At 36.2% G+C, this 27,928-nt stretch overlaps 1 protein-coding gene across 3 annotated transcripts in view; it reads left to right on the forward strand.

Moving 5' to 3' along the window:
* LOC134546434 (solute carrier family 12 member 7-like) overlaps positions 1–27,928 on the forward strand; it is a 72,825-nt gene that overhangs the window by 27,511 nt on the left and 17,386 nt on the right. For 2 of the 3 annotated variants that reach the window (XM_063389237.1, XM_063389238.1), the window contains exons 7-18: positions 812–1,053; positions 3,360–3,571; positions 9,788–9,955; positions 12,383–12,481; positions 13,143–13,200; positions 16,261–16,435; positions 18,317–18,435; positions 19,118–19,216; positions 21,084–21,203; positions 22,881–22,985; positions 25,082–25,250; positions 26,965–27,160. In XM_063389237.1, coding sequence (XP_063245307.1) covers positions 812–1,053; positions 3,360–3,571; positions 9,788–9,955; positions 12,383–12,481; positions 13,143–13,200; positions 16,261–16,435; positions 18,317–18,435; positions 19,118–19,216; positions 21,084–21,203; positions 22,881–22,985; positions 25,082–25,250; positions 26,965–27,160 — 1,762 coding nt within the window. The remainder of the gene's footprint in view (positions 1–811; positions 1,054–3,359; positions 3,572–9,787; positions 9,956–12,382; positions 12,482–13,142; positions 13,201–16,260; positions 16,436–18,316; positions 18,436–19,117; positions 19,217–21,083; positions 21,204–22,880; positions 22,986–25,081; positions 25,251–26,964; positions 27,161–27,928) is intronic. The other variant, XM_063389239.1, reaches the window with a different exon arrangement.

Raw genomic sequence — 27,928 nt, forward strand, 5'->3', positions numbered from 1 at the left:
CTCTGCTGAAACCAGAACCCAAAAGAGGAACTAATTCCCTCTGGGAGTCTGCTTTTAACCCCTTGTGTTCTCAGAGGCGTGTCCAACCCCTCAGTAGCCACTCCAGGTGCCAACATTCAAACCTGACTACTGATTGGTTTGACTACAACTTCCTGGAAAACTCACTTCCCCTCAAACCAAGACACATGCTTTTATCAGTATAAGTGCTATAAACTGTTTCCAACTTCTTTTCCAGTAGAACACACCAAAATTTAAGAGACATCTCTAGGAGAATTTTGTTTGAAATTGCAGTAGTTTGAAATGTTTATTTTAGCACATGACTAGGCTTTTTATACCAATCCTAAATTGTGCTGTTGCACCTTCAGATTAAAATTTTATGAAGTATAATATAGGGTCTATAATACTGAAAACATTTTTCATTTATTGTACTTCTGTTTGGTTCGTCATATTTTGTTTCAATCAATGGAAGTCTAGTTTATGGTTTGGGTTTTTTTCTTTTTGTTGTGTGCTACTTCCTTTCTCTCCCAAGTTCCTTGGCGGTTTTTCCCATTTGGCAGACATATGAATTTGAGGTGTGGAAGCTCTTTAACAGGAGAGATGAAGCCAGACCAAAGTATCCTTTTCTCAAAACCTTTTTTTCTTCACCCTCGCCTTTTTCTTTCTTTTATCTCTGCAGTTCCTAAATGCCCAAATTATATGGCTAAACTCATTTGTGAAAGCAAAACTGGTATAGATTTTGTAGTTCTAATAAATTATTTCGTATTAAAATGTTTATTATTATATGTATGATAGTTTGCCATATCTCTTGCAGACGTATATTTCTCCAAGTGCTGCTATATTTAAAGGGGCAGATATTGGTAAAGAAACAGAGGCTATGCTGAACAACATGAGAGTCTATGGAACATGTATTATCATTCTGATGGCCATAGTCGTTTTTGTGGGAGTGAAATATGTCAACAAACTTGCACTGGTCTTCCTTGCCTGTGTGATTCTTTCCATCATTGCCATATATGCTGGAGTTATTAAGACTGCTTTTGACCCACCTGACTTTCCGTAAGTGCAATATCAAAGTTGTATGGGTTATTTAAAAGAAAAAAAAATGTGGGGATGAAATAGCTACTGTAACCATTTTGTGTTTTAAGCTAAATTTCAAAACACAACCACATGGGCTTCAGTGGTAGATTTATGTCGTTTAAATACTGATGTGCTCATTTATTATTCTGAGTTACATATCTGAACCTTTCTCTCATTTTTTATAAGATATGATAACTCTAGAAAATGTTCTTTGATGCTTAAAATTACTGGCTGTTATTCACAACCAGTTACATCCACACCTAGGGAGCAAGAAGGTGGGTTTTGTTGACAGTAAATGTAACTGTTTTATTTAAAGATTTAAACTAAAAACCTATAGAATAAAGTAAAAAGGTCAAAAAACCACTGGAGCTATGAACCACAGTTATGAAAAAAACATACTTTTAAACTTTCTGTGTTATGAAGAAATTTTTTAAACTTTTATTTCTCCCTGTTTAAAATTAAAGCATTGAAGTGTTTAAATCCACTTGTGTTTGTGAAGGCTTTCCAATAAATAAAATAAAATAAAATTAAATTAAACTGAATTGAATTAAATTTTATTGTTGGTATGCCTGACACATTGCTTCTCAAGGCCCTCAGTGTACTTAATTCTTACCTCAATAACAGTTACTTCTTTATTCCAGTTATTAGTTGCATTATTTTACTTTACCCAGTTATGTGAATTGCATTGTTGTGCACCTTTTTATGGTGAAAGAGGAAACAAAATTATATTGCTTAAGACAGATCAGAATAGGCTGAACTTCAGTCTTGCATGGCACTTCATAGTAAGTTATCCTTTGCTGTATGATTGTTACAAATTCAATATTACTTTGAAGTGTTGGTAATTACATTATAAATTGAGCATTAGAGCAGTACTTGTGGACTGTTTTGTAATATGATTTTACAAGTAACATGTTAACATATTTCTGAATAAAACTCGTGTTTCTTACACTAAGTTCCAGTGGGGAAATAGTAATATCTTTTTGTCACCTGTATAGGTAAAAGAGAGTTTATGTGGATATGTAGCATAAGTAAGACTTACTACCAAGTTCCTGGAAACCTTATATGTTGCTGCTACTGTAACCTTATTATATTGGGGGGAAACATAAATACAGTTTATTTTCCACTAAATATAATGGTTTACATTTAGAGTCTTCCTCAAATTAAGAAACTCAAAGTGCGGTTTTATGTAATGGTAAGACTGATCTGATGGTGGTCATTAAAAAAACCCAATCAAAACAGCTTCCACTTAGCTGATTAGTTAGTTTGATATCAATAACCTCCATTAAGTTTGTCCACTGTATAGGTGGTAAAATAGTTTACCTCAAGATCTCCCAGTTGATTCAAACTGAAAGAAGTTTCCACTGTTTGTATCATTTGACTCTGCTGCTATTGAGTCATTAAATCAGTAGCAATTAAAAAGAAAAATAAGCAAGGCAAGTGACAAGATGATCTCTTTGCCAAAAGCTTTTTGTTAAATCTGCTCAATTTCCATGTGATGCAATACCTTGAAGCTGCACTGGTGTATCTGCCTAACCTGCATGTTTTATTTAATGTTCCTTCTTTTGTCTTCATAGATACATATCATTCCATTTTTAAGCAAGCCTGGAATCCTAAACATCTTTTGTATAGTTTAGCAAAGAAATATACTTAGATCTTTAATATTCTGTGCTGGTAGGAGTTTACTTTTGACAGCTGTTCAGACTTTTCTGTTTCATTCCTGAAAGAAATAGTTTGCTTCCCAATACAGGATTTTGTAATTTGTACTCGCATCACTGTTGTTAAATTTTGCTGTTTAACCTTCCTGGCTTATTTCCTATCCTTTGGGTTGTAATATTTTTGAGGATCATGTAAAGTTTTTAGTTGCTAGAAAAGGAAGGGCATGATTTACTTGCTTAATCTTACTTTTATATTTTCTTCATCAGACTTATCTTTTAATTAAGTTTATAAAATATTACTTTATTTTACTTCTTTCTTGTAGGACTGAATGCATCATGATTGCTGTTATTTAGTAGTCAAGCTGCTTAAATTGATTGTACTTTCTAAAGAACAAATCAGAAGGCTAAATAGGTGCCAGTTTCATAAAGTAGAAATACTTGATCCATGTTTTAAAGACTTTTGATGGTAGTGTTAGATGTAGAAACTTTATACTGTTTTAGTAGATGTAGTATAAGCCTTAAGATACATAGTGTAAATAAGAGGTTTCTGAAGAAGTCTAATGGACAAAACATGGCTTAATTCACCACGTTGTATTGAAGGAACATTGATTTTATTTTTCTTGTTTATAGTATCTGTCTCCTCGGAAACCGTACATTGTCAAAACGCAGCTTTGATGTCTGTGCCAAATTTACTGAAAACAATAATGAAACAAGGACTACACCTTTGTGGCGCCTGTTCTGTGACAGTCCTTTGCTTAATGCTACTTGTGATGACTACTTTAGTCTCAATAACGTAACAGAAATTCAAGGAATTCCAGGAATAATGAGTGGAGTTCTAACTGGTAAGTTAGAAAGCACAGTGATTTGAAAGTTTTTGAACATTATTAAATTGACTGATGGCTGGTCAATAATATAGTGGTCCAGTCTGCCACTATTTCTTCACTCCTAATCTGTGTGAAAGATTGCTACCTTGAGCATGCTTCTTCCTATAAAATTTTCATCTGGTTTTAGAATCTTAGTATCAAGTGCCTTAATTTGGAGGTAATTGGAATTTTATAGGTACTCTTCCAAAAGCTATTGTTCAACCAAAAAGGTAGTAAATTGCTTATCACGGCTTTTTTTTTTTTAATGTGTATGCCGAACACATATTTCAATAAGCCATTCAATAATACGTTTTCAAACTCTCCTGAGGGAGAATTTGTTTCCAGTTCACAGGTGGTGCTATGAGAATGAAGTTCTGTGGGTTGCCCAATATGTACAAGTTAGTGATTTAATTCAAGAAAAGCAGTCTACAAAGTGTATAGATTTTATCCTCTTTACACATCTGTATGGTTTGTGGCAGCTTGGAATTCAAATTGCATCAAGTCATAGGATTCATCTTAAATGTGTAATAATTTGGATTGCACACACACAAATAATATTTGTGCGAGTGGAAGGGATACTCTGATACCTCTCCTTTGTGTTCCCTTAAAATGAAGTTTGATTTATATAAATATGTTACATAGAGACCCTAGACAATCACTGCTGCCATAGTACTCCAGTTTAAAAAATCACATATGAACTGTACAAATAAATTAAAAGGTACAGAATGAAACATAGGCTTCTCTGAATCTAAATTTGTGGGTTTTTTAAAAAATATTTTTCTCAATGAAGAATGAAATTATTTGCTTGTTACAAGAAAAGTAACTAAGAGTTTGTCCTCTGAATTTTATAATTTACCACATGCATATCTACAATTTTTCATAAATAATTTTGCATTTCCTGCCCCAGCTCACAAGTCAGCTGTATATTATAATTTTTGCTACCCTGTAAGATTTAAATTGTTCTTTTACTTTTTGGAGGCTTCAAGCTGAGTACTATTTTTTTTCTTTTGGAAAGCTGTGCTTTTGTTCTATTCATTGTCAATGTTTCATTCAACATGCAGTCCTGTATAAAAGTATATTTTGCTAGTTTATTCTCAAATAATGGTAAGATCTCTAAAGACCATAAGTCTGCTGAAAGCTCAGTGTGAGAGACACGCTTTCCAGTAGTCACTGTTCTTTGCTTACCAGGAGTGAATTTCATCAGTTCCATTATCTTTATCACTGAATCTGATTAGTTTTGGGGGTTTGGTGGGTTGTTTGTTTGTTTGTTTGTTTTGTTTTTGTGTCAAGGGTTGGCACTGGCCAGATGTTAGTGCACCCATGAATATATGTTTTTTCTCTAACAACTCCTGTGGGATGTGATCAGGAACAGAGCAGAGCAGGCTTAAATCTTGAAAACAAAAAAAACCCACCAAAACTTTATTAATTACATAAGAACAGGGACAGAAATACTCTTAAACACACACAAAGACAGAAATAAAAACTTCTTAGAACATTTCTTCTCCCAGTTTCTACCTCCCCACCCATCACTCTTCACAGACCAACCTTTGGGTTTTAGATCAAACAATCACCACTCAAAAACAAACTAATCTTCAATTCAGCAAGGGAGAGAGGAGTCTCTCTCGCACCACAGACTGTTCCTCAGAAAACACGGGTCCACCCCTTATGTGTTTCCATGTCACCCATAGCACCGCCCGGAGAAGTCTGCTAAGGTGACACTCTCTTTTTCCTATGTCCAGCGCTCTCACCGCTGTCTCATAGGCCAAAACTGCATACAGGGCTTTTTAAGGATGCTGCATGCCAAGCTCTCCCCCTTTTCACCCAGGGGCCGGGGTTCCAGGAGCAGGTCTGCCCTGAGGGCAGAGGGCACCACCTCACCCTCCCCCTCTTTTTCTCTGCTCGCTCTAACTCTTCAACGTGCCAGTCACTGTAGCAAAAGCAAGGGGCAGCTGCATCCACCCAAAAATGCAGTTTATGTTCAAAAGAGACTCAAGTTCAGTCCATGGCTGACATTATGCAAGAAAAGTCCAGCTCCAAGGCTACTCCTCTCATTCTTCCATCGAATTCCTTCCAATCATGCTTTATCATCTCGGTCCCAGGCCGCTTCCCTCTCTCCGAAACCACCAGTCATGAGAATCAATGTCTAAGAAAAGTTTCTTTCTGCCAAGCAAGGGTTAACAGTTTCTTCTCGGCAGGGTGCTGCAGACGGAGGCACTCCCAGGCTCGGCAACCCCCCACATGGCTGAGCACCTTCTCTCGGAGTTTGAGGGGGGAGGAGGGGGGTGAGCACACACAGAAGGCACTTCCACAGTTTTCCACCCCTCCATCCTGGACGGGGCAGCTCAGTTCCAGTCCTGTCCCTTCTCTTCTCCCCCCACCCCCCGGGGCTCCGGCTTACCTGAGCCGACCACGTGTTTCCCCTCCCCCACCCAGCCTCGTGGCCAGGCGGGGGAAGGAGGCCTGAGACGTCTCTCTGCTGAAAACCCAGATCCGAAAAGAGGCCGAACCCCCCAGACTCCTGCTTTTAACTCTTTGTGTCCTCAGAGGCGTGTCCAAACCTCTGAGTGACCAATCCAGGTGCCAGCAGAAAAGCTGATTACTGATTGGACTGCCCACATCCCCCTGGAAAAATTCACCTCCCCCCCCAACCACGACATTTTGTCATGTGTTTTTTGTTTGTTTGTTTTGGTTTGGTTTTGTTGTGGTTTGGTTTGGTTTGGTTTTTGTTTTTTAAGTTCATTGCAGTTCTTTTTCCTTTTGCAACTTTGAATTGACTGAGAATTGCCAGCAGGCTCTCATCTTGGTGCTAGCTCTCACTTTTGGGCTGTTTGAGTATAATGGATAGCACTGGTTACATCCTGATGGTCATTCTTGTAGAAGCTTACGGGTGGCTCTTCTGCATTACAAAGCTGTATTTCCATTTACTTTTACCTGCTGTTCTCTGCCTTTGAACTAGTTTTTTTTATCCATGTGAGGAGATTTCATCCAATATCTGCTATAGATTCCTTGGGTAAGGATTGTTTTAAAAATGTTGGAAGTACAGATGGACTGATCCAAGCAGATTGCCTTCATTTATGTTTCCCTCAAGGAATTTGAATAATTCCGACAATTTTCTTTAACAAAAGCTGAGTTGAGGCTTCCCCAGTTTTTCAGAACTCAAGGAAAACTGTGAATAACTACTAAGTTTTGTCAGAACTCAAAGGTAACTCCCATGTTTATTGCCTCAACTGCTGTTGTTGCTATCGACTGTTCATGTACAGATGTTACTCGTGAGTCATTAGTTTCTTTGTCTCCCTGAAACACTTTTAAATGAAAGAAATGGCCTTCCATTTGTCCTTGGGTATCAATACTATTTCACATCAACCTCAGGTGTTTCAGTGCTCTTGGAGATTTCAGGCTGAGTACTGCTTTTCCTGCTTTTGAAAATATGTGCTCTGCTTCTGTTCTCTGATTAACATTTCTCTGAACATGAACTACTCCATAACAAAGCATTTCACTATCTAGTTAATCCTAGTTACACCTAATGCCAAAACTAGGTGTCTTACTTGCTGAGTGTGAGCACACATTCTGATACCTCGTGTAAGCTTCAGCTCTCGTGGCAGAGATTTCTCAAGGAGAGTTTTCTTCCATTTGATGTTTGTTCTGCATTGTGTGAAGACTTCGGAGCTGCAGGCTCTGTACATTGAAGTTTCTTGAGCTGTGGCTGGGAATATTCAGATGTCATGACTGAGTGTCTCAGGAAGTGTGCTAAGTCCTCGCACTATTTGTTGGGTTCTCATATACACTAAGTACTCATCTCTTATATACCTTCTGTGAATGTTGTCCCAACAATAATAAATCATTCTGCAAGTGGCTGACTAAATATGCCTATAACCTTAACAAAAATGATACAGTTCTGCAAATAGCTTTAATCAACATTGTTCTGATATTGGTAGCATGTTGATCTGATACATTGGACCAGTTCTTGTGTATGAATCTTAAATGTTAGCTGCTAGAGAAGCCTTAGCAATCAAGGAATGGTACTAGAAGGGCCAAACGTCTGGACTTTTCTGAGAAGTTATTCTTTTTTCTCACCCTAACTTTCAAGTCCACTTGGATTGATTACCACTTTTGGGAAAATGAGCACAGGAAAGCTCTCTGTGACAAGTTATGAAATGAGAAAGTGATTTCTATTTAACAAAATATCTAAGCTGATTTTACCCACTTGTGCTGGCATGCACAGTTCCACAGTGTCCTGGGGTGACAGGACATTTTCATGCTTTGTATCCCAAATCGTGTGTTTCTGTTCCCATGTTCTCAGTTTGTTTTGTCTATAGCTGAGCCCCTCCCCGGCTGCTTGCTTTTGGCTTGCTTGCTGCTAGCTTTAGGCTGCTTTGCTGGCTTTGCTCTCTTGCTTTCTGCTTTTTTTGCTTGCTTTTTGCCATTTTTCTGCTTTTGTCTTTCCCCTTCTTTCCTTCCTCCCTTCCCTGAAGACATCGGAACCTGCTTCGGGCCCTGATTCGGGAACGTCAAGGGAAAACCCCCCGGAGTCTGCACCTGAGAGAAGCTTTGGCACCCTCCCCAGCAGAGACTGCTCACCCTCTCTTGGACTGGTGAAAACATTTGTTGTCATCTCGGACTGTTTTTTCTTGTGTTGGGGAGTGGTTTTTTTTCGTTGTTTCTCAATAAACAAGTTTTTTCCACTTTTCCTCCGAGGAAATTCCTCCCGAACCCAGTGGTGGGGGAGGGAGTTGTGGAGATTTTCCCCTAATTTTGTCCTAAACCAGGACACACAGTGAAGTTGTGTGCATTGCAGTGCTCAGGTCATTGTCACTCCTGTGTCATACTGAATAAAGGATACAAGCTGTTGAGTGCTTATTAAGAGTTTAAGTTGCTTTTGATTGGCAATTCAAACTGATTTTTGGTTTTCCTTCTTATGTTTCATGGGGAGTAGATAGATGCTAATTTGGAGATCTAGTCTTATTTTACATCACTCATCAAATCCTGTCTAAATTTCCTGAAATTTAAAGTATTCTTGTTTCATTAACTCTTCTTATGGCTTCAGTCTTATTTCTAGATCAGTCTGTTACTCCTTTTCATTTTATTGTAGTAATACACTTAGCATTCCTTAGCAGATAATACTTATTTTTAATCTTTGTTCTGCTTTCTCTTCTGCTTCTCATGCATACTTCTGTATATGCTTACCAATTGTAAGATTTTTTTTAAAAATTCAGATATGAGTACCCTGTCTTTGGCCACTTATGCTTCATCTTCTATTGTGCTCAAGGTTACTTTTTGCTATTATAAAGGCATAGAATACTGTACTTAAATTCCCTAAAGTTATTCAGGATGTCTCAAAATTGGCTATTTGATCATCCTGATAGTTCATAGGAATTGTTTATTTCCTTGCTGTAAAATCCTTTGCCTTCTTGACAGGCTAGGAGAGTATCTACTTTATTTTCTCACATATGATAGGAAAACTTGTCTCATTTTGAAATAAGAATCAGTGTGGTCTGGTCTCACAATCTTATCACTTATATAACCAGTGTTTTCCACAAATATTAGCTCTTAAAAGTTACTGGCTCTTTGACCTATCAGTCTTCAAACAAACATGCTTAGTTTCCTTGGGAATTTGACCATATTCTGCTGGGATTTTTTGCTTGTCAGTGATCTTCTGGAGTCTGGTTACCCTGCTCTTGTCACCATATGGAAATCTTTTGCCACCATATGGAAATCTTTTGCCATGAACTGCTGAATCCTGAACTGTTATCCAGGATTTTTCTGTACAGGAGGTCTCAAAGAACCTAAATTACTGTTAAGTAGCATTTCTTTTTCATATTATTCCTCAAAATACAAGAACAAGAAGTATTAGTGTATACTAAGATTCCCTGAAACTGATGATAAGTTTCCTTATTTTTTCATACTAGTACATCTGTGTGCCTGTGCAATGTAAGTGTACATTCTACAAATATGTTAGAATTTAATTCTATATTTTCCTTTAAAAGAAGAGAAGATTTTGCAGGACATCTCACACTACTGCATTTTTACTGGCATGGACAGGAACACCTACCAGTTACAGTTGGTATTAATCATACTGGGAAATGTAATGATTTTTGTGTAAGAAAAAGGCATCTGATTCCTAGGATTATTCATTCTCACTAGTTAATATCCTGAAACAGAGAGATGACACTGACTTGTTTTTCCCCCGTCTTGTAGATAATCTCTGGAGTGCCTATTCAGAAAAAGGATCAATAGTTGAGAAAAAAGCTCAGCCATCAGTTGCTGGATCAGAAGAGTCAAAAATGAGTGGACTTCCTTATGTTTTTACAGACATCATGACCTACTTCACAATGCTTGTAGGGATTTATTTCCCATCTGTGACAGGTAGCACAACCATTTTTCTTGTGTGAGGATGTGTACTTATATCTGGAAAAAAAAAAATTCACGTGGAAATTTTTCACTTTAGCCAATCTTATAGGTGACACATGCTGTCATTCTGTGTCTGAGGTTATGTACCTAAAATCTTCTGGTGCTAGGGAGATATAGATCGTGGCTGATGACTTTTGGAGGTTATAGGACTTAAACAAGAAATCTGTTCAAGAGCCATTGCAACAGGCCATTTCTACAGGTTAAAAGATCTTAAAGGTCCAAAGACATTTTAAAGTTAGTGCAGTTATTTATTACATAAATGCATAGGTCTGAAGGCAAAAGAGTTCTGGATAAGCAGTCTTACAACAGCTACGAGCATAAAATTTCAGAAAGATGAAACACCAGGGTAAACAGTAATTTAGCACAGAATCCCAGCCTCAGAGCAAAGCAACCTCCCGCTCCAGCTCCTGTCCCCAAGCAGCGTTCCCAGCAGCAGGGCCGCAGTGGCAGGAAGGGGTCCCGGGATCCTGAGCCCTAAGCAGAGTTCTGGTGGCAAGCGCTGCAAAGGCAGAGGGGGACCCTGGGGCCCGGATCCCAAGCGGCAAAGACTGCAATAGACAACACCTTATAAATCCCAGTCTCAGCTCCCCAGCAGGGCTCTTCCCTCAGGCTGTGGATGGTAGAGGTTGGATCAATAGATTGGAAATCGATCGAATGATACCTCCACTCCCAACCCAGAGGCTTTTTATCCATAAATCATAAATGCATATTCATATTCTCATTTGTAAGCTACCCAATCCAAGTCCAGTTCTTAAAGTTCATAAAACTACGAAAAACAGTATCAAAAACTTACGCATATAGCATATCAACATAAAAAGCTCTATCTTACTAACGTAAAAAGCTCTATCTTACTAATGTAAAAACTCTATCTTATTGTGTGTAAAAAACTATCTTACTTGCATAGAAATCTAAAGTTATGAGCAGTACTCTACTATATTTTTGTTATGTCTAAAATTATATCACTAAGCCTGAAACTGAACTCTATGCTAACAGTTAGGTATTTGGAGTGTATTTTCTTAAAGTTAAAGCTTAAACCTCTGCTTTATGTATACATGGCTTAATATATTCTAATTTCTCTAAAGGCTTTAGTTCAACCCCTGCGCTCCTCTCTCTCTGTGGAGAATCCATGGAAACATGGGCTCCAACAGGCCATTTCTGTCTGCAAAGAAAGAAAAACTCTCATGTGTTACTAAATGCTTATTCAAAAAAAGGTGTATACCTTTACAACACTTTAATCTTCAAAGGCATGAGAGAACAGTTTAATATTAAAATGATTAAAATGAATCGTTAAAATGATTCTTCTGGTGTCCAATCTGCCTGGTTAACTGCCTGTGATTTGCTTACATGTCCAATATTATTTTGCCACATTAACTCTGTAGACTTTTTTGTCAAGCTTAGACTTGTTGTACTTCATTTTCCTCAGCTCACACTTGACTAAAAAAGACAGACATATTTTTCTTCAAAAGTCCCAGCTGAAGCAACTGTAATATCAAGTAACAGAATAGAACTCCAATAAGAAGTCACACCACTGTTTGTTAGTTTATTATGAAGTGGAAGCAACTCTTTGTATTCACTGTTTGAACCCCTCTGCTCCCATTTCTTTACTTCAGACTCTTATCAATATTCATCATATCTGAACCCATGGTTAATGTTTAATTCCATGGAGTTTGACAATGTTTTTGCACTGGAACATCTTGATATTAGCTTCCACATTTTTGCTTCCAGTGGTCAGATCAATTCTAGGAGAGATGGCAGAATTAGTTCTTCTAAGGGTTGCTTTCCCTCCCATCACAGTATGTGCTACAGAATAATTCTTTTCTCTTTTCAGAATCACACACATGTGTACATGTGATTTTTCTAACCATTCTTTTTCTTGCCTGATCCTTTCTTTCTTGCTTCTAAGTTTTTATTTGTTAGTTTACTGATTTGCTTGCTACATTTCTTGTTATTATGATGGTCTGTTTAGTAGAAAGTTAGTGCATTAGTTCGCAATGACTAAAATTGTTAAGTCCCTATTAATTTATAACATCCAACCCCAGCAGCAAAATTGCTACTCCTTGTATTTCTTCATTTCAAGAATGGTTCTGCGGTAGTGCTTGAAAAACATTTTTTAGATGTCTTTTTACTGACCTTTATAGGATTTGCTTATTCAAGTGGGTAGTAACACAGATTTCTGAAAAAAAAAATGAAGGTATAAATTGAGGATTTGCTTGGAATTATAATATACTTCCACAGCCTGCTCCATTGGTAATCTTCGAGTTAAATTTGGCTTTAAATTAGATATTAATTAATTAAATAGATATTAGATATTAGATATTAATTAATTAAAGTTAATATCCTGGAGTTACTGTTTTTATGACATAAATTTTGTCTCTTTTTAAGGTATTATGGCAGGTTCAAACAGATCTGGAGACCTAAAGGATGCTCAGAAATCTATTCCTACTGGAACAATATTGGCAATTTCAACTACATCTTTTATTTGTATCCTTTATATTGTGACTTTTGCTCATCTACATTCTGTAAATTCTGTAGGTGTAACCTAGGTTTTTCACTAGAACGTCATTAGACTTCCCTGAATATAAAATGAATGAAATCTAAACTGAAAAGAAATATTTTGTATTTGTCTAAAATATCAGTATTATTTATAAATATTATTAAATATGTCAAATTTTATTAACAAATATATATTCTACTAGTGCTTCAATTCCAAGATATAATTGATGTTTTTAGTCGAGTGATCCAAAGGTTTTTAGCATTAGGCTTCAGCTGGCAGATTGTTGTCATACTCATTAGAACTAGATTTTAAACCAAACAACCAGCAATAGAAGTTGTAGGTCCTTCAAAACCTAGAGTACACAAGTGCTTGTTTATTTGTATGAGAAAATACCTGTTCTGTTGCATGATATATGAACTGGCTACTTCCAATACTTAACAAATCACTATGAATCAAATACAGTCATAAAAACATAAACTAAAAAATCATAGCAGGGAAGAACTAAAAAAACCAAACAAAAAAGCAACCAGGAAACACACACACATACTTCATTGTCATGGACATCTTCATTTCATACCTTGGTGAAAAATGGTGGGGTTTCTCCTATGTGATTTTAAGAGAATATTCTTCCTTCAGTCTCAGTAACAGATCTCTCCTGTATAGTGTTGTTTGGTGCCTGTATAGAAGGTGTAATATTAAGAGATAAGTAAGTCGTATTCAACTCCTAATATTACATGGAGTATATATAATCATATGTTATATTGATAGGACTTATTAATGGCTCTTCTATGAAATATTTATGTGGTGTGTTATTTCTTTTGCTTAGTTTAAAACTGGAGGGAAAGCTTGTCTGTTAAACTGAGATGGCTGCAAAAACTGGTCAGGTTATTAGACTGCATGCCTTCATGAAGCAGAATCTAAGATAAATGTTTGAAGTTGAACCAGCCTAATAAAATGTTCTTGATTAGGAAAATCATAATTAGTATTTGCAGAACTGATGGATGGGTATAAGGGGATATTAATTTGGGAGAAGTAATAGGCTTTTGAGGAACAAATTAAAAATCCAGAGAGTTACATGACAAGGGGAGTTTATAAGACCGCAGCACACCATCAAACCTCTTATTTCCACTAGACATACGACTATTTTTTGTTTTAAAATCTCAGTAGTACATCAGGAGTCATGCCAATTTTCAACCATGTAATTACCTGACAAGTTTAAGGCCTAATATGAAGCATGAAAGGAATAAATGTGATAGACTGAATGAAGAGAATCTCCAGATTTTGATCAGTTTCTCCATTAGGAGAAGTTGGTTAATATGAAACTGTTGTCAGGTTTCACAATTGTTTTCTTGCTGGTGTCTGTTTCTCTTTTCTACTAATGCCCATGTTTGCTTATGGTGATAAAACAGTGTAATTGGGGTATTGTTTAAAAGGTGGTGAAGTTGATGCTGAGACAACTTATTTCATTAGTCTAGAAGGAAAACCGTAAGTTAAAAGCTGATTCTAATCCAACTGTTACAAAAAGTGGCGAGGGATCCATGAAAGGCTTTTGACACTATTTCTCACAGCATCCTCATAGGCAAACTCAAGAACTGTGGACAGTGAGGTGGATTGAGAAGTGGCTGACTGGCAAATCCCAGAGAGTCATGATCAGTTGCAGAGTCTAGTTGGATGCCTGTAACTAGTGGTGTCCCCCAGGGTTCTGTATTGGACCAGTGGTATGCCCTTGTGGCCAAGAAAACCAGTGTAATCCTGGTTTGAGTTAGGAGGAAAAGCATTGCCAGTAGGTCAAGGGATGTGATTCTACCCCTCTACTCAGCCCTGATGAGGCCACATTTGGACTGCTGTGAGCATTTCTGGGCTCCTCAGTACATGAGACACATGGAGCCTCTGGAGGTGCAGTGGAGGGCTATGAAGATGATAAAGGGATGGGAGCATCCCTCTAATGAGCAAAGGCTGAGGGAACTGGGCCTGTTCAGCCTTAAGAAGAGACAACTGAGAGGGGACCTTATGAATGTATTTAAGTAACTAAAGGAGGGGTGCTAAGAAGATGGACCTGGGCTCTTGTCAGTGGCCCCAACCAATAGGACAAGAAGCAATGGGCAAAAACTGATGCACAGGAAATTTCACATGAATATGAGGAAGAACTTCTTTACTGTGCAAGAGACTGTGCACTGGGACAGATTGTCCAGAGCGGTGGTGGAGTCTCCCTCACTGGAGATATTTAAGAATTGTATGGACACAATCCTGTGCAATGTGCTCTGGCATGACTCTGCATGAGCAGGGAGGTTAGATCAGATGACCCACTCTGGTTTCTTCCAACCTTACTCAGGGGTGAGGGAATTTTGTAAGCTGTTAACTATAATTAGAGCAGGTTGCATTGTGGCAAGAGCTTTGAATCCATGAACTTTCATTTACATTGCTGCTAGTTCTTATTTGGCTGAAATCCAGCAGAACAGTAAAGTGTATGGCTTTTTAGTCTGGTCTAAACACTGGGTTTTGAGGCTTTTTCATTATGATTGTCATATCTGCAATGGGAAAAAGTAGGTTGTATGTTTTTCTGTTTATTGCATCTCTTAAAGTTATTCCTATCCTGTGTTTAGTTAAAAAATAGGCATTAGAATTTGAACTAAGAATAAATATACAGTTAAAGAAATCTTGTTATAGAAGCACAATATGGGTTTTATCCTATAATTTTGAGGAGTGTGATTTATCTTTTTTTTCCATTTGGTGAAAATAGTATGTAGTCATGCATTCAGACTTGGGCATAAGCAAGAATTTGAACACTGGCTAATTATATTCACTTAATTGCTGTGTTGCTTGACTCTATTTTAAAAGCAAGTCTGAAAAGACAAAAAGCATTTTATTTTCCTCAGTTTTTATCTTCTTTCATTTCTGTAGACTTTTCCTTTTATTTGGAAAAACCTGAATGCATTGGGGAAAAATAATGGTGGTATCACAGTAGAGATAACCTTAAAATTAGTTTTGGCTGCTTACCAACAACAGTGAAATTACAAGAACCTTACTTGCCTTAAAAAAAAACCTATCAGTTCAAAGGAGGGGAGAGGGAGGAATAGCCTTTTTGTAGTTTGTTAAAGTCATGCCTAAATTAACATAAAGTTAGGTATCTAAATAAAAAAAAGTGGAGGTAGTATTGGATGGGACACTTAGGACTGTAATGAAAGCACTTCTTCCTGACTTCTACCCACTTGTTTGTGGATGTAGTAAGTTTAAAATTGCATCAGGTTACACAACAGGCAGAAGATGTGGAAAACTCAAAATGGTGGTGCCTAGTAATTTCTCTATTTACTTGTATGTCAGTGTCACACTTTTAAAAGGAAAGGCTAATACTTTTTGTGAATCTCCTGCCTATGCCCCAGGATATACTTGTATTACTAGTGGAACAGATTTCTGCAAACTAGTTCCTAGCTGTCACAAGGATCTGTAAGATTCATATGTACGTACTCCTGCTGTTGCTGTTAATTCAGAAAAGTTTGCCAAGATACCTGATAATTGCTGCATATCTGCTTAAAGGCAGCATTTAGTGTGAAGTGATTATATCTTCTTTAAAACAGCACAATAAAGAGATTGGTTGGTTGGGAAATCCTAAAGTGCATACTGTAACATGGTGTTTGTTGTTAAAAAGTGCTGTTGTCCAGAAAAATTGAAATGTGGGTGTTGAAACGATAGTAAAGCTCATTTCAATGCTTACTGACTCTTTTTTGTTTTGTTTTAATTGTTTTTGTTTCCTGTGTTCTTTCCTAAGGTTTGGAGAAGCAGTTAATGGAAATCTGGTGGTTGGTACACTGGCCTGGCCTTCTCCATGGGTTATTGTGATTGGTTCATTCTTTTCAACATGTGGTGCTGGTCTCCAGAGTCTCACTGGTGCGCCCCGGCTGTTGCAGGCCATTGCAAGAGACGGCATTGTACCATTTATTCAAGTGAGATTTTTTTGTTCTTGTTGTAATAGTACTTCCAATGTAGCTTCTATTTTAGAAAAAGAAAAATAAAAAAAAAAAAATTTAAAAAAAAAAAAAAAGGCACATTATTTCTGCTATTCCCTGTAGAGTGTAAAGAAAAGATTTGGAGCTCAGTTCTATTTGTGTAGAATAATAGAGCAGGCTACTGTAGGACAAGGTTTGAGCTTCAATATTTTTGTGCCGTGCAATTTAATGATATTTGTTTTTACACATAAAAGTTAGTGGCTCCAAACTGACAATATAGTATTCTATAAATAGAAATAAATGAACTAAGAAGCAACTAATAACTGAACTTCTAGACTTTAGGCTGTATTTACTGCTTGTATTTGTGAACAAAGTTGTTAAATCTCGCTATGGAACTACGTGAAACTTCTCATATTATGGAGATGAAATTCTAATTTTTATTCATTTTTGCAAGGTAAATGAGGTCAGCAAAGATGTAACAATAGAATTCTATCCCATGACTCCAAACATGAAGATTTGTTCCAACATCTCTGCATGTTTTGAGAAGAAATAAATCAGATTTTTCTCAAAGTAAGGGAGCTGGCAAATGGAAGATGATGAGAGATTTCTTGCTGGTCTGCTTCTGCAAAACCTAGACAACTACACTTGAGTTAAAAATAAGTAAAAGATAATAAGATAACTCCAAAAGATAATAGCATCTGGAGAGCAAAGCTGTGATCTATATGGTGAAGTTTGGAGTTTGAAATCTTACCTCAAGACTTGCGAGACTATCTGTATCTGTGACAGGAAATAAACACACTAAGTATGCTAGGGTGGAGGGACTGAGTAGTTTGATTTGTCAATGAAAAGGGGTTGTAATGCAATAAGTTGTAAGTTCTGAGTATTACAGAGAAAGAAACAAGAAAAATTTACTTTTGCCTGAAGCAAAAAATTTGGTAGAGTGAGAGTGACATTATAATGACACATCTTCAGAGTTAGACTTGAAAGGAATGAAAATCAAAAGGAAAGATTTGTGGTTTGTGAAGTGAGAGAATTGAAGAGAAGCAGGATATTTAGAGGGATTTGACACTTGAGGACGCACTTGCTGTTTTGGAGTGATATGGCTACTGCATGGACAATCAAGGAAATGCAAGGAAATTATTATAGAGAATTATATCTCAAGAGTATGAGATACTTAAGAAAAAAACCCAAAAATTCTTGAAATGTGAGTAGAAAAAAAAGGGATTTTACTATAATGGTAGGAAAATTGATGGAGGACAGGAAGCTAAAAGAAGAAGACAGCATGGAGAAGGAATGAGGACTTAATTTCTGTAACTGAATGGAAGAATATGGGGGAGAATAAATACCACTGGAACCTCAGGCAAAGCATTTTTCCATCTGTCATCAGTATAGCTGTATAGAATTCTTCACAAAGGAAATTACCACATGCAAAATGGTTTTTGGTAGGGCTTTGTGTAGGATCATAGTCTTATCTAAGTTCTCTTTAAGCATCAATATTACTTTAATAAGTACTGAATTGACACTTATTTTCTGTGTTACAAAAAGTACTGGCCTAAACTATATTAGCTTTTTACTAGGCATAAATCTCTTATGCATATGGTTTTTAATTTTCCTAAGATTATTTCAACAGCTGCCATAGAACTTTAATGTTACGTAGTCGTTGCTTACTTTAGTAAGCATACTTCATATTGAAAATGTGTGGTTTGCAATTTCAGTTTTGACTTTTCACAGTATAGATGGCATAATTTTCCTTTGTAACTAATAGCTACTTTTAGTTCCAGTAAGTACTAAATAAGTTAATTCATTATTTGCACCATAGTTTATTACTGCATAATGAACAGCTTTCCGTAATCTTACTGTAAACTTGAATTAAACTAGATATTTGGTCATGGAAAAGCAAATGGAGAACCAACTTGGGCTCTGCTCCTCACTGCTGGTATTTGTGAAATAGGAATTTTGATAGCCTCATTGGACAGTGTAGCACCAATTCTTTCCATGTAAGTATGAGTGTGGGGTTTTATGTTCTTACGTTAAATAGTATTTTCTTTTAATTAATTAGGTAATTATTTTTCTTTTTGAAATAATACATTAGACTTCGTTTTCTACCAAATTATATTCCTATTTGATCCTGGAGATAATATGAAACAATAAAATGTTTTGGCTGAACTAATTTCTAGGCACAAAAAAGTTTGTTCATGACAGAGGTCTGGAATGCTAATAAAAATACGTTCAGCTTTCAAAAAACTTGGATTTTAAAGTAACAATTACTGCTATTTTAGGTCAAGTGCATCTAACTGAGACAAAGTTCAATGTTTTAGAATACAAATAGAATTTCATTTTATTGACTTTGTCCAGAACATGATACCATCTGAGCTACTATAGAAAGAGGAGAAAATTAGCTCTGTCCCAGCCAAAAATAATACACCATTATTGTCAGTTATTTGCCACGTTTGTCTTCAAAATACTTGTTTGAGGCTCTATATTATGGTAATACTATATTTTGAGGCCTAATATTCTGTAAGCAATCTTAATGGATGTCTTGTGTTCTCTTGGCCAGTGTGAATACAGTGTACAGGAAATGGGACACCTTCCTTCCCTTTTTTTTTGATTGTGTTTACATTTTTATGCACATCTGACTAGTACATTTCTCATTAGAAAATGCTCTGCCTTTCTTAACAGGTTTTTCCTTATGTGCTATATGTTTGTAAATCTGGCTTGTGCAGTGCAGACGCTTTTGCGAACTCCCAACTGGAGACCTCGTTTCAAGTATTACCACTGGTAGGGATATTTCTTCATTCAGAAGAGTTAAAACTAACTATACAGCCCATAATTGTTGATTTTATTGCAGTGATAAAACAATATCCTTTTGACTTAAATGATTATGATTTATGCACACAATAAGAGCATCATTTGTTTTCATGTGTTTAGAATAATGCCATAATAACAGTGGTCATGAAAACATGCAGCTAATAGAGATAGTTTGGAAAGGGGTTACAGGATGACATTTTATTCTGCTTAGAAGCCAAGAGATCTTCTGTGTGAAAATGAGGATGAAAAACCATAAGATCTGCCTTATATATATACTTAAGGAGAACTGGTAAAAGTATTCAGGAAGGTTAGAATGATTTTCATTTTGGTTTAGCAAAAAATACACAAACCCAAATCTTCTGCAGAAAAAAAATCTCATTCAATATACATCAGTTGGCTCATTGATGATGTGATAAAATATGCTTTGGACGTTGCATTTGATAACTTAAGTCAACCCTTTAAAAAGTGAGTGAAGATCAATAATACAAAATGTTAAAGTGTGAGGGTTTTGTTTAGTCTTTTTTAACGGATGAAGAGTTTAAACATCTCAAACTAAGACTGTCAAACGTCTTCATTTTTTTAACTGTATATTAAAAGTACATCGTTTAATTAAAAATAATTCTGTTGAAAAATTTTACTGCTGGAATCACCTTAAATACTAGAGCACTTAGTAGATAAGCTGGCACGATTCAAGGATGTAAGAGTTACTTACGATTTTTCCTTTTTGAAGAGCTGAGTGAAAATTAAATGTTCCAGTCTTAGCTTTGAAAAAACTTGTTGAATCTGCTCAGTACTTGCATACTAGTTCGACACCTAACCCTCCAAATACATACATTTGACAACAATTCCTTTTTATATTTTTCTCAGAGATATCAGTGAGGCAGCTGACTTACTGTGTGACTACTTCTAGCCAAAGGAGGTGTTGGAATGTTCAGCTAGAATTGGGATGGCATTTTATTTTCTGAGTGAAAGTAGAGTCTTAGATTAATTCAGGCATAAAAGAGCAGCTGTTGTTCTTTTACACAAACTGCAAGACTGATGTCCTCAGAACTGATAGAAAGCATTTCCTTAGTTTAAAATTAAACTCAGTGTACTGGAGTACCAAACTAAAGGTACCAAACCAAAGTTGACTATATTGACACCCTGTCAATATAGTCAAAGTTAGCTCTAATTTGGAAATTGGGTGAAAAAGAATTTGAGAGGTTGTATGTGACTAAAAGTATACACAAAATTGTCCATTTTGAGATGATTTGCATCTATATTTGATAAGTGTGGGTAAACCAGGCATATAGACTTAGGTTTGGAAATGCTTCTGTAATTTTTTCAGCTTACAGTCATTCTTTCTTTGTAACCTTTAGAAAATTATTTTCTGTATGCTATTGACTTGCGTTATTGACCAAGAGACAGTCCACAACAGAAATGAAAAATAGAATTGATGAGTCAAATTGAATTTAAACTAATCAACTATTTTTGCTGGAAGTAACAAAGTTATTTATTACTGTTTGAATTTTCTTAGCTTAAATTCAAATCAACAGTAATAAGTGATAATGTGTTTTGAAACTGACCTTACTTGGAGGTAGTAAGGTTTCAACACTGACAAATATAATAAATCTATTGTCATATGTAATTTAGATGCATTATTTATGTCACGCAAAGGTTCTGAATGCAATTTTTTCATATAAGCTAGAATTGGGACAATGTGTTTTTTATTTTATAGTAGCTAAAAAATAGCCTTTGAAGGAGAAAGGCCTTTGTGGAAGTTAACTTAAATAAGAAATTAACTCTGTAGAACATTTGCATGCCTATTTAAAAAATGGAAAAAAATGGTTTCTTTTAGGACTCTTTCATTCCTGGGGATGAGTTTATGTCTTGCCTTGATGTTCATTTGCTCTTGGTACTATGCTTTGATTGCCATGCTAATCGCAGGATGTATTTACAAATACATAGAATATAGAGGGTAAGACCATATATCTTATTTATTCTATATTTAATATCTTTACTACTAAGCAAAAAGGTCTTTTGTATAAAATAGAAACAGCTGAAGTAATAAAGTTTAGAGTATTCTTTGAAACAAGGTAAGATCCGATCTTCGTTAAGGGTTGTAAGTTTTCAGATTTGAATTTCTCAGGAAGCTTTGTTGCAAACTTTTCAACAGCAAGAACTGACAGAAATAAGAACCCATAAGTCTGGGAAACTCTCCTTGGAACTGAGATGATGGTGTAAACTTTTGGTACTTCAGGAACATTACCTTTCAATATCAAGCAGCTGCTATTACAGAACTTTAAATTATTATTACCTTGTGCAGAAGCTCAAACTCTCCTTTTGTGTGTGTGTGGACTTGATTACTTTCTAGAATTAATCTTTGAATTGCAACATACGTTGCACTGTATGCATTTGTCAGGAGATAGTCATACCTGTAGGACATGCTGAGCAACTATGAGTCTTAAAGAGCATGCTGTGTTCATAAAAAACCTCCGAAAAACAAAACCAGCAAATAGCACAAAAAACCCCCCCAAACCAACTAAACAATATATACAAACGCTACAGGCAATTATTATCAGTAAATATGCATGCTATCCCTTTCTAAGGAAAGATATCCTTTGTTGAAAGAAAATAGTAAGATCTGGGAGCATAAAATGGAAGCTTAGCCACTTGTTTTGATGAGCGGTTAAACACAGTTCATAAGTGGATCAGTTGGTATAAACTGTTCCACCCTGTGGATTCTCAATCTTTTAATATCTCCATTTCCAGATTAGATGCTTTCCTGGATTATGACATGTCCATTTACTGGGCTACTGATAAGGAAATTATTTTCCCAATATTAGTGAGGAAGTCAGATCAGATGGTAACAGTTCTGCGTGTATGTATATATATATGTGTGTATATATATATGTATATAGGTGCATACATAAAATTATTCATAATTCCAAATTCATAAATAAGTTTACAAATGTTGGCACATATCAGAGCATTTACCTTATTGAAGGACATGCTTTACTAGAGGTAGCAAGGTTCAGAGAAAATTCATGAGTGAAGGGGGTGGGCAAGGGAGATGGACCCCTTGCCATTTTAGAATCCATTCTCCTGATCACTTTCAATCACCAATTTTCTAATATTGCAATTAAAAGGACTGGAAAATGTAGGTAGGCTGAAAATGGTCAGGAGAATAGGTGGAATTTAAGACTTCCTGAGAGAGAAGCTGGGAAGGAAAGAAAGTGGAGAAGGCTGTAGGGGTGGTGTTGTGGGCCAGACAGGTTATACTAATCCACGTGAAGTACTTTCACTTGCTAATTTTCCTACTTTAAAATAATTCCTTTTAAGTATCCTTCACTTATTCATTCTAGTGCTAAAAAGCAACATAAGTAGCTCTCACAATTACAGAAATGCTTCTGAATAAACTAGACCATTGTAAATATTTATAAATACAAGAAAAAATTACCTTGAAGGGGCCTGGAACTGCTTCACGTTGGTTAATCTTCAATCTTGATTTAAGTCTACAAGACAAGGTTTTTTTCATGCATTCATGCAAAAGAGTGATCATTTTTTACATCCATTATCCCCCACATGAGAAAAAGTATTTGATTTGTATAAATAAATGGGACCCCGTTAATTGAATCTCTTTTGTATCCTGGAGAGCGGAAAAAGAATGGGGCGATGGAATCCGAGGACTGTCCCTGAATGCAGCTCGCTATGCTTTGCTTCGTGTTGAAGATGGTCCTCCTCACACCAAGAACTGGAGGTAGAGTCCTATGTTTTTCAGGGTCACTTAATTATTGAAATATGTAAATGTATTGAGAATGCTGCTGGTAAAACAGTGAAGTAAAGTGAACTTCACCTTTAAATTAATGTTTTAACTTGGGCATGGCAATTATGTCATTACAACACTAATATTTTACTGAAATGGAATGTGACTTGTGGTCACCATCTAATCAACTTTGCTGGAGGAATGGACAAACTAACTTGAATTTAAATCCATATGGTGTTGACATGGTTCTCAAAAGCGCAGAAGAAGTTTAATGCTTGATTATTTATAGACTTTTTAGATTTAAAGAAACAGTTATCCTTGAGTCTCACTGTCTCTACGGAAGAAACACTGCAGTTCCATAAGTGCAATATTTTTTTTTTTTTGCTTTTGTGTATGTTCTCTCTGAAATACATTGTACAAATCTACAGAGGACCCTACATTTGTTTAAATTCATTTTTGTGGTATTCTTTTTTATACAGCTTCATTCAATAGTAGCACTTTCTAAATTGCTTAGATGCCATTTAAACAAAATCTCACATTTTACTGTAATGGAGTTGGGTGTCCACTACTACTTTTGCAATTTTTTTTTTTTACTTGTTAAATTTAATTTTCCTCAAAGCCAACATAAAACATTACTTAACATTTTAAAATGAAGGACATTTGCACATTGTCACTTCTGATGAATGCAATGTGATACTTTAATTCTAGTCACTGCTCAGTGATAGTATCATGGGGTGCATGCACATGCAGTGTTCTGTTGTCCTTCAGTACAATGGCATAATTTTACCATTTTTCCTGGGACTGGTGAATTTGGCATCTTAGAGACACCAATGTCATGTAGTGTTGACTATCCTGTCAAATGTTTGACTGCTTCAGTTCCAAATGAGGTGTCTGTTATTGTTTCAATGTAATTGCTAGAACTGAAACATCTTGTTACATCTTAAACTGGGCTAGTTCTGAGGTAGAAAGGATGATCCAACTTGACATCAGTCTTTTGAATTTGTAGCAATGATAGGAAAAGTATAAAATGTTGATTTGGAAAACGTAAATAGATTGAATATTGGTTAAAGGAAGTAGAGTGCATCCTCATCTAGTATGCAGTTGAAACTGAACTTTGGGTACTCTTGGTATGATTAAGGGGTTGACTATCGTTTTGTATGGACCTACGCAGGTAGAGGGATGGGTCGTTAAGAACATCATGAAAATCCAGAAGGATAACTGCAAGTTCAGTACCTGGCACAAGCATATTCAGAGCAGTGGTACAAGACTGGGAAGGTGCTCTGGTAAAAAGGACCTGTAGTTCCCAGTAGATAGTAACCCAGCAGTGGCATGCTGGACAGTATTGACAGGAGGATAGATAGTACATTGAGAAGTAAATGTATTGGGAAATATTTCTTTTTGTTTAGCACTCATTAGAATACATTTAGAATATTTCTTCCATGTTTATGTACCAAGATGTAGGAGTGACATAAACTCAAGTAGATACGACCGCAGATGATGGTTGGAGCATAAGAGCATCTCTCCTCTGGGGAGAGGCTAAGGGGAGCTATGCTTATTTAGCTTGGAGGAGGCTGAAGAGAACCCTAAAAGCTGTTGTAACTAACTTACGAACATGCAGAACCTAAAAGAAGATTACTAAGAAGATGGAGTAGTATTTCTTACAGCAGATTAGGATAGGATACTAAGAGAACATGATAAAATAATTATGCATTGAAGAGGTGACCCAGAGGTCTGCTTTTGAGGTTTTCCAAATCCAACTGAATGGAGCAGTAAACAATGTGATGTGCATTCAGTATTAAGTCATTTCAAGCAGCAGGTTGCACCAGATGACATTGGAAGAGTGATTTTATAATTTTCTAGGTAAAATTGGTCTTTAAGGGAGCTTTTCAAAATGACATTGTGGTGGTTTATGTATTCTGTACCTGAACTGTTATTACCATTGCAAATTATTGCTTACCTACTTAGGAGTTGGCTGTTTTCCATTGAATCAAGCAATTAATCTGCATTTTATTAATTGTTAATTTTAATTTTCCAGTTCTTCCTAATGAACGTGTGTGTGTGCACTAAACTTTTTTTTCCTTTTTTGGCAGACCTCAACTTTTGGTCTTGTTAAACTTGGATAACGAGCAGTTAGTGAAACACCCTAGATTGCTTTCTTTCACCTCTCAACTGAAGGCTGGTAAAGGACTGACTATTGTGGGTTCTGTGCTTCAGGGAATCTACTTAGATAAATGTACAGAAACTCAGAAAGCTGAAGAGGTATGTAAAAGAGAGCTTGCAAATACTTGTAATTTCCATTAGTATTTAAATGTTGAATGTGGATCTGGATAACTCATACACTGAATGATAACAGACTGTTGGATAAATATTGGATAAAACATCTATTTTTGCTGTCAGCATGATCAGTGTTTATATAAAAAGAATGGATTGGTATATGTAGCAAAATGTTTTATAAAATTTTATAATAGGGTAAGGCGATACTGATACTTCCTAGCCTTTTCTTTAGTATTGAGAGCCCTAGGGTTACAATCAAGTCACATTAAAAAAAGAATTAACCCCCTAAACCAAAACAAAAATCCCACACAAAAAAACCAAGCCCCCACACACAACCTCCCCCCCACAAAACCACAACCTCCCCAACCAATCATCAACTTTTAACAAATTATCTTATAAAGAGAACAGCATATATTTAACAAAAAATTTAATGTTAGACTAACAAATGCAAATGTTTGGCACAATATGATCCTCATGATATGATTTTCTACATCTGTCTAGAAATACATAGCAGAATTAGGATTAGGAATAGTCTTTGCTGGGAAAATGTGAACAGAATCCTTCTTGAAATCCTTTATTTTATTTTTCTATTTACTACTTTATTTATTTTTCTATTTTCTACTGCAGAGACAGTAGAATAGGTAGGAAAAAAATCGTAAGTTGTCTTATAATTTAGAATTACATTCAACTATGCTTACAAACACTAGTGAATTTAGATTCAGTATTTCTTTAATAATAATACTTGCATTTACTTGCCTATGCAAACTCTCCTACTCCTCTCTTCATAGGATGAGGAAATGTTTGGAGAAAGTATCATGTTTCCTGTATTTTATTGAAATATCCAAAAGTAGGTTTTGATTGCCATTGTATCTTCCATATCGGTCAATTTCTGCAGTGTTGTTCAAAAGAGTGCCAGTTGATACATTTACTATTTTGATCCAAGTAGTCTTCAAAGCTGTGTAAAAATCCCTGTGGTTTTTTCAGACCTGGTATCTCTTAAATAGATGAACATTTAAAATCTTGAAGTGGACTAGCTAACATAGCTAACTGCCCATTTTGTCACAGTTTTCTTTTTTCTTCCTCTTGGTATTCAGGCTTATCCATAGTGCTTTTTAAAATAACAAAGTATAAAGATAGATTACATATTTGATATCACATGAAAAGGTTCCAAGACACCAATTAACTTGAAAACAAGTTGAAAAGTCCAGCTATGCTATATTGTGAAAGTAGTTGTTACTAACCTGTTGCTATCAACGTGTATGAGTAGAAAACAAGAATAATACAAACCAAGCCTATGAAATAAAACAGAAAAAAACCCTTTAAACAGAAATTGTTTGCCCACAAGAATTTGAAATGCTATTTGTAGATGGCCTAACTCAGCTGTTTTTCTGAGAGATGGAAAATGAATGAGTTTAGGGGAAGCCTAATCCATGGCCTAGAATCCTTTCTCTAGAAAGTCAGACCTGGTGTTAAGATTCAGGAAACTATTGCTTTTAAAATGGAAATGAAGATGAATTCTAAAAGTTTCAGCATCTGCAGGCCTCATTGGTTCTGGAAAATTTAAACTAAATAGTGTTTCTAGGAGACCTAAGAAATAAAGATTTCTTCTGTCTGTCTTTAACAATTCCCATCTGTTTAAACTGATAAACCCTCAGTGTTGATAATTTGTATTTCCTTCTGTGTAATTTTCCTGTTGCAGAATGTTAAGGCCTTAATGAGTGTAGAAAAGACTAAAGGATTTTGCCAGATTGTGGTTTCTCCTAACTTCAGAGATGGAATATCCTATTTGATTCAGTCAGCTGGTCTAGGAGGGATGAAGCACAACACGGTCCTGATGGCATGGCCACAGTCGTGGAAGCAGACAGAAAATCGTTTCTCATGGAAAAATTTTGTTGGTATGTGTTTATTGACTTTCTCATTTGCATTTGCAATTCAGCTGTGTAACTAATGTATTTGATGCATGGAGAAAATGTGCTACTGAACATCTGGTGGACAACTGAATATTTATCTGTATCTGATTTCATCTGTAGTGGGTTTTCTCAGCCCTCTTCAACCATAGGTTTGCTTTTTCTTCTTCTAAGCAGGTTGTCACTAAAATCAGTGTCATGGTTTATAAATGTTACTCAGCAATTTAGTGCTCCTGATGAGACTTTCCAAACCACACTGCTGCTTGCTTGCCCCTCTTCCTCCTCCCCCACCCCTCTTGGGCTGGGTTAGAAAAATTGGAGGCACAAAAGGTAAAGATCACAGATTGAGATAAGAACAATTTACTGGAAACAGCAATGGAATAACAAAATGAGCAGTAAGAGCAACAGTGTTAATAACAAAAAGTGTACAAAAGAGTGATTCACAGGCAAAAATTTCCACAATGGAGCTTGACCCCAACACAGCCATGCCATACCAACCACTCCCTCTTAGTCAGAACATGTGCCACTCAGCCACTCCTTCTGGCTTTGAACTGGCCCCATGCTTATTCAACCAGAAGAAACCCCTTCTCCTTGGAAGAGATTCTCTTACCGGTGTCCCTGGCAATGACCTGAGATGGTATAGAATAACCTCTGGGTCCTAGCCATGCCCCCTCCTGGCTGTTGCAAAAATTAACCCTGTCCTGGCCAGAACCAAAACATTATCCACCCCATATTCTATACCATTTATGTCATGCC

This window comes from Prinia subflava, unplaced genomic scaffold, assembly GCF_021018805.1.
Source record: "Prinia subflava isolate CZ2003 ecotype Zambia unplaced genomic scaffold, Cam_Psub_1.2 scaffold_73_NEW, whole genome shotgun sequence".
Lineage (NCBI taxonomy): Eukaryota > Metazoa > Chordata > Aves > Passeriformes > Cisticolidae > Prinia > Prinia subflava.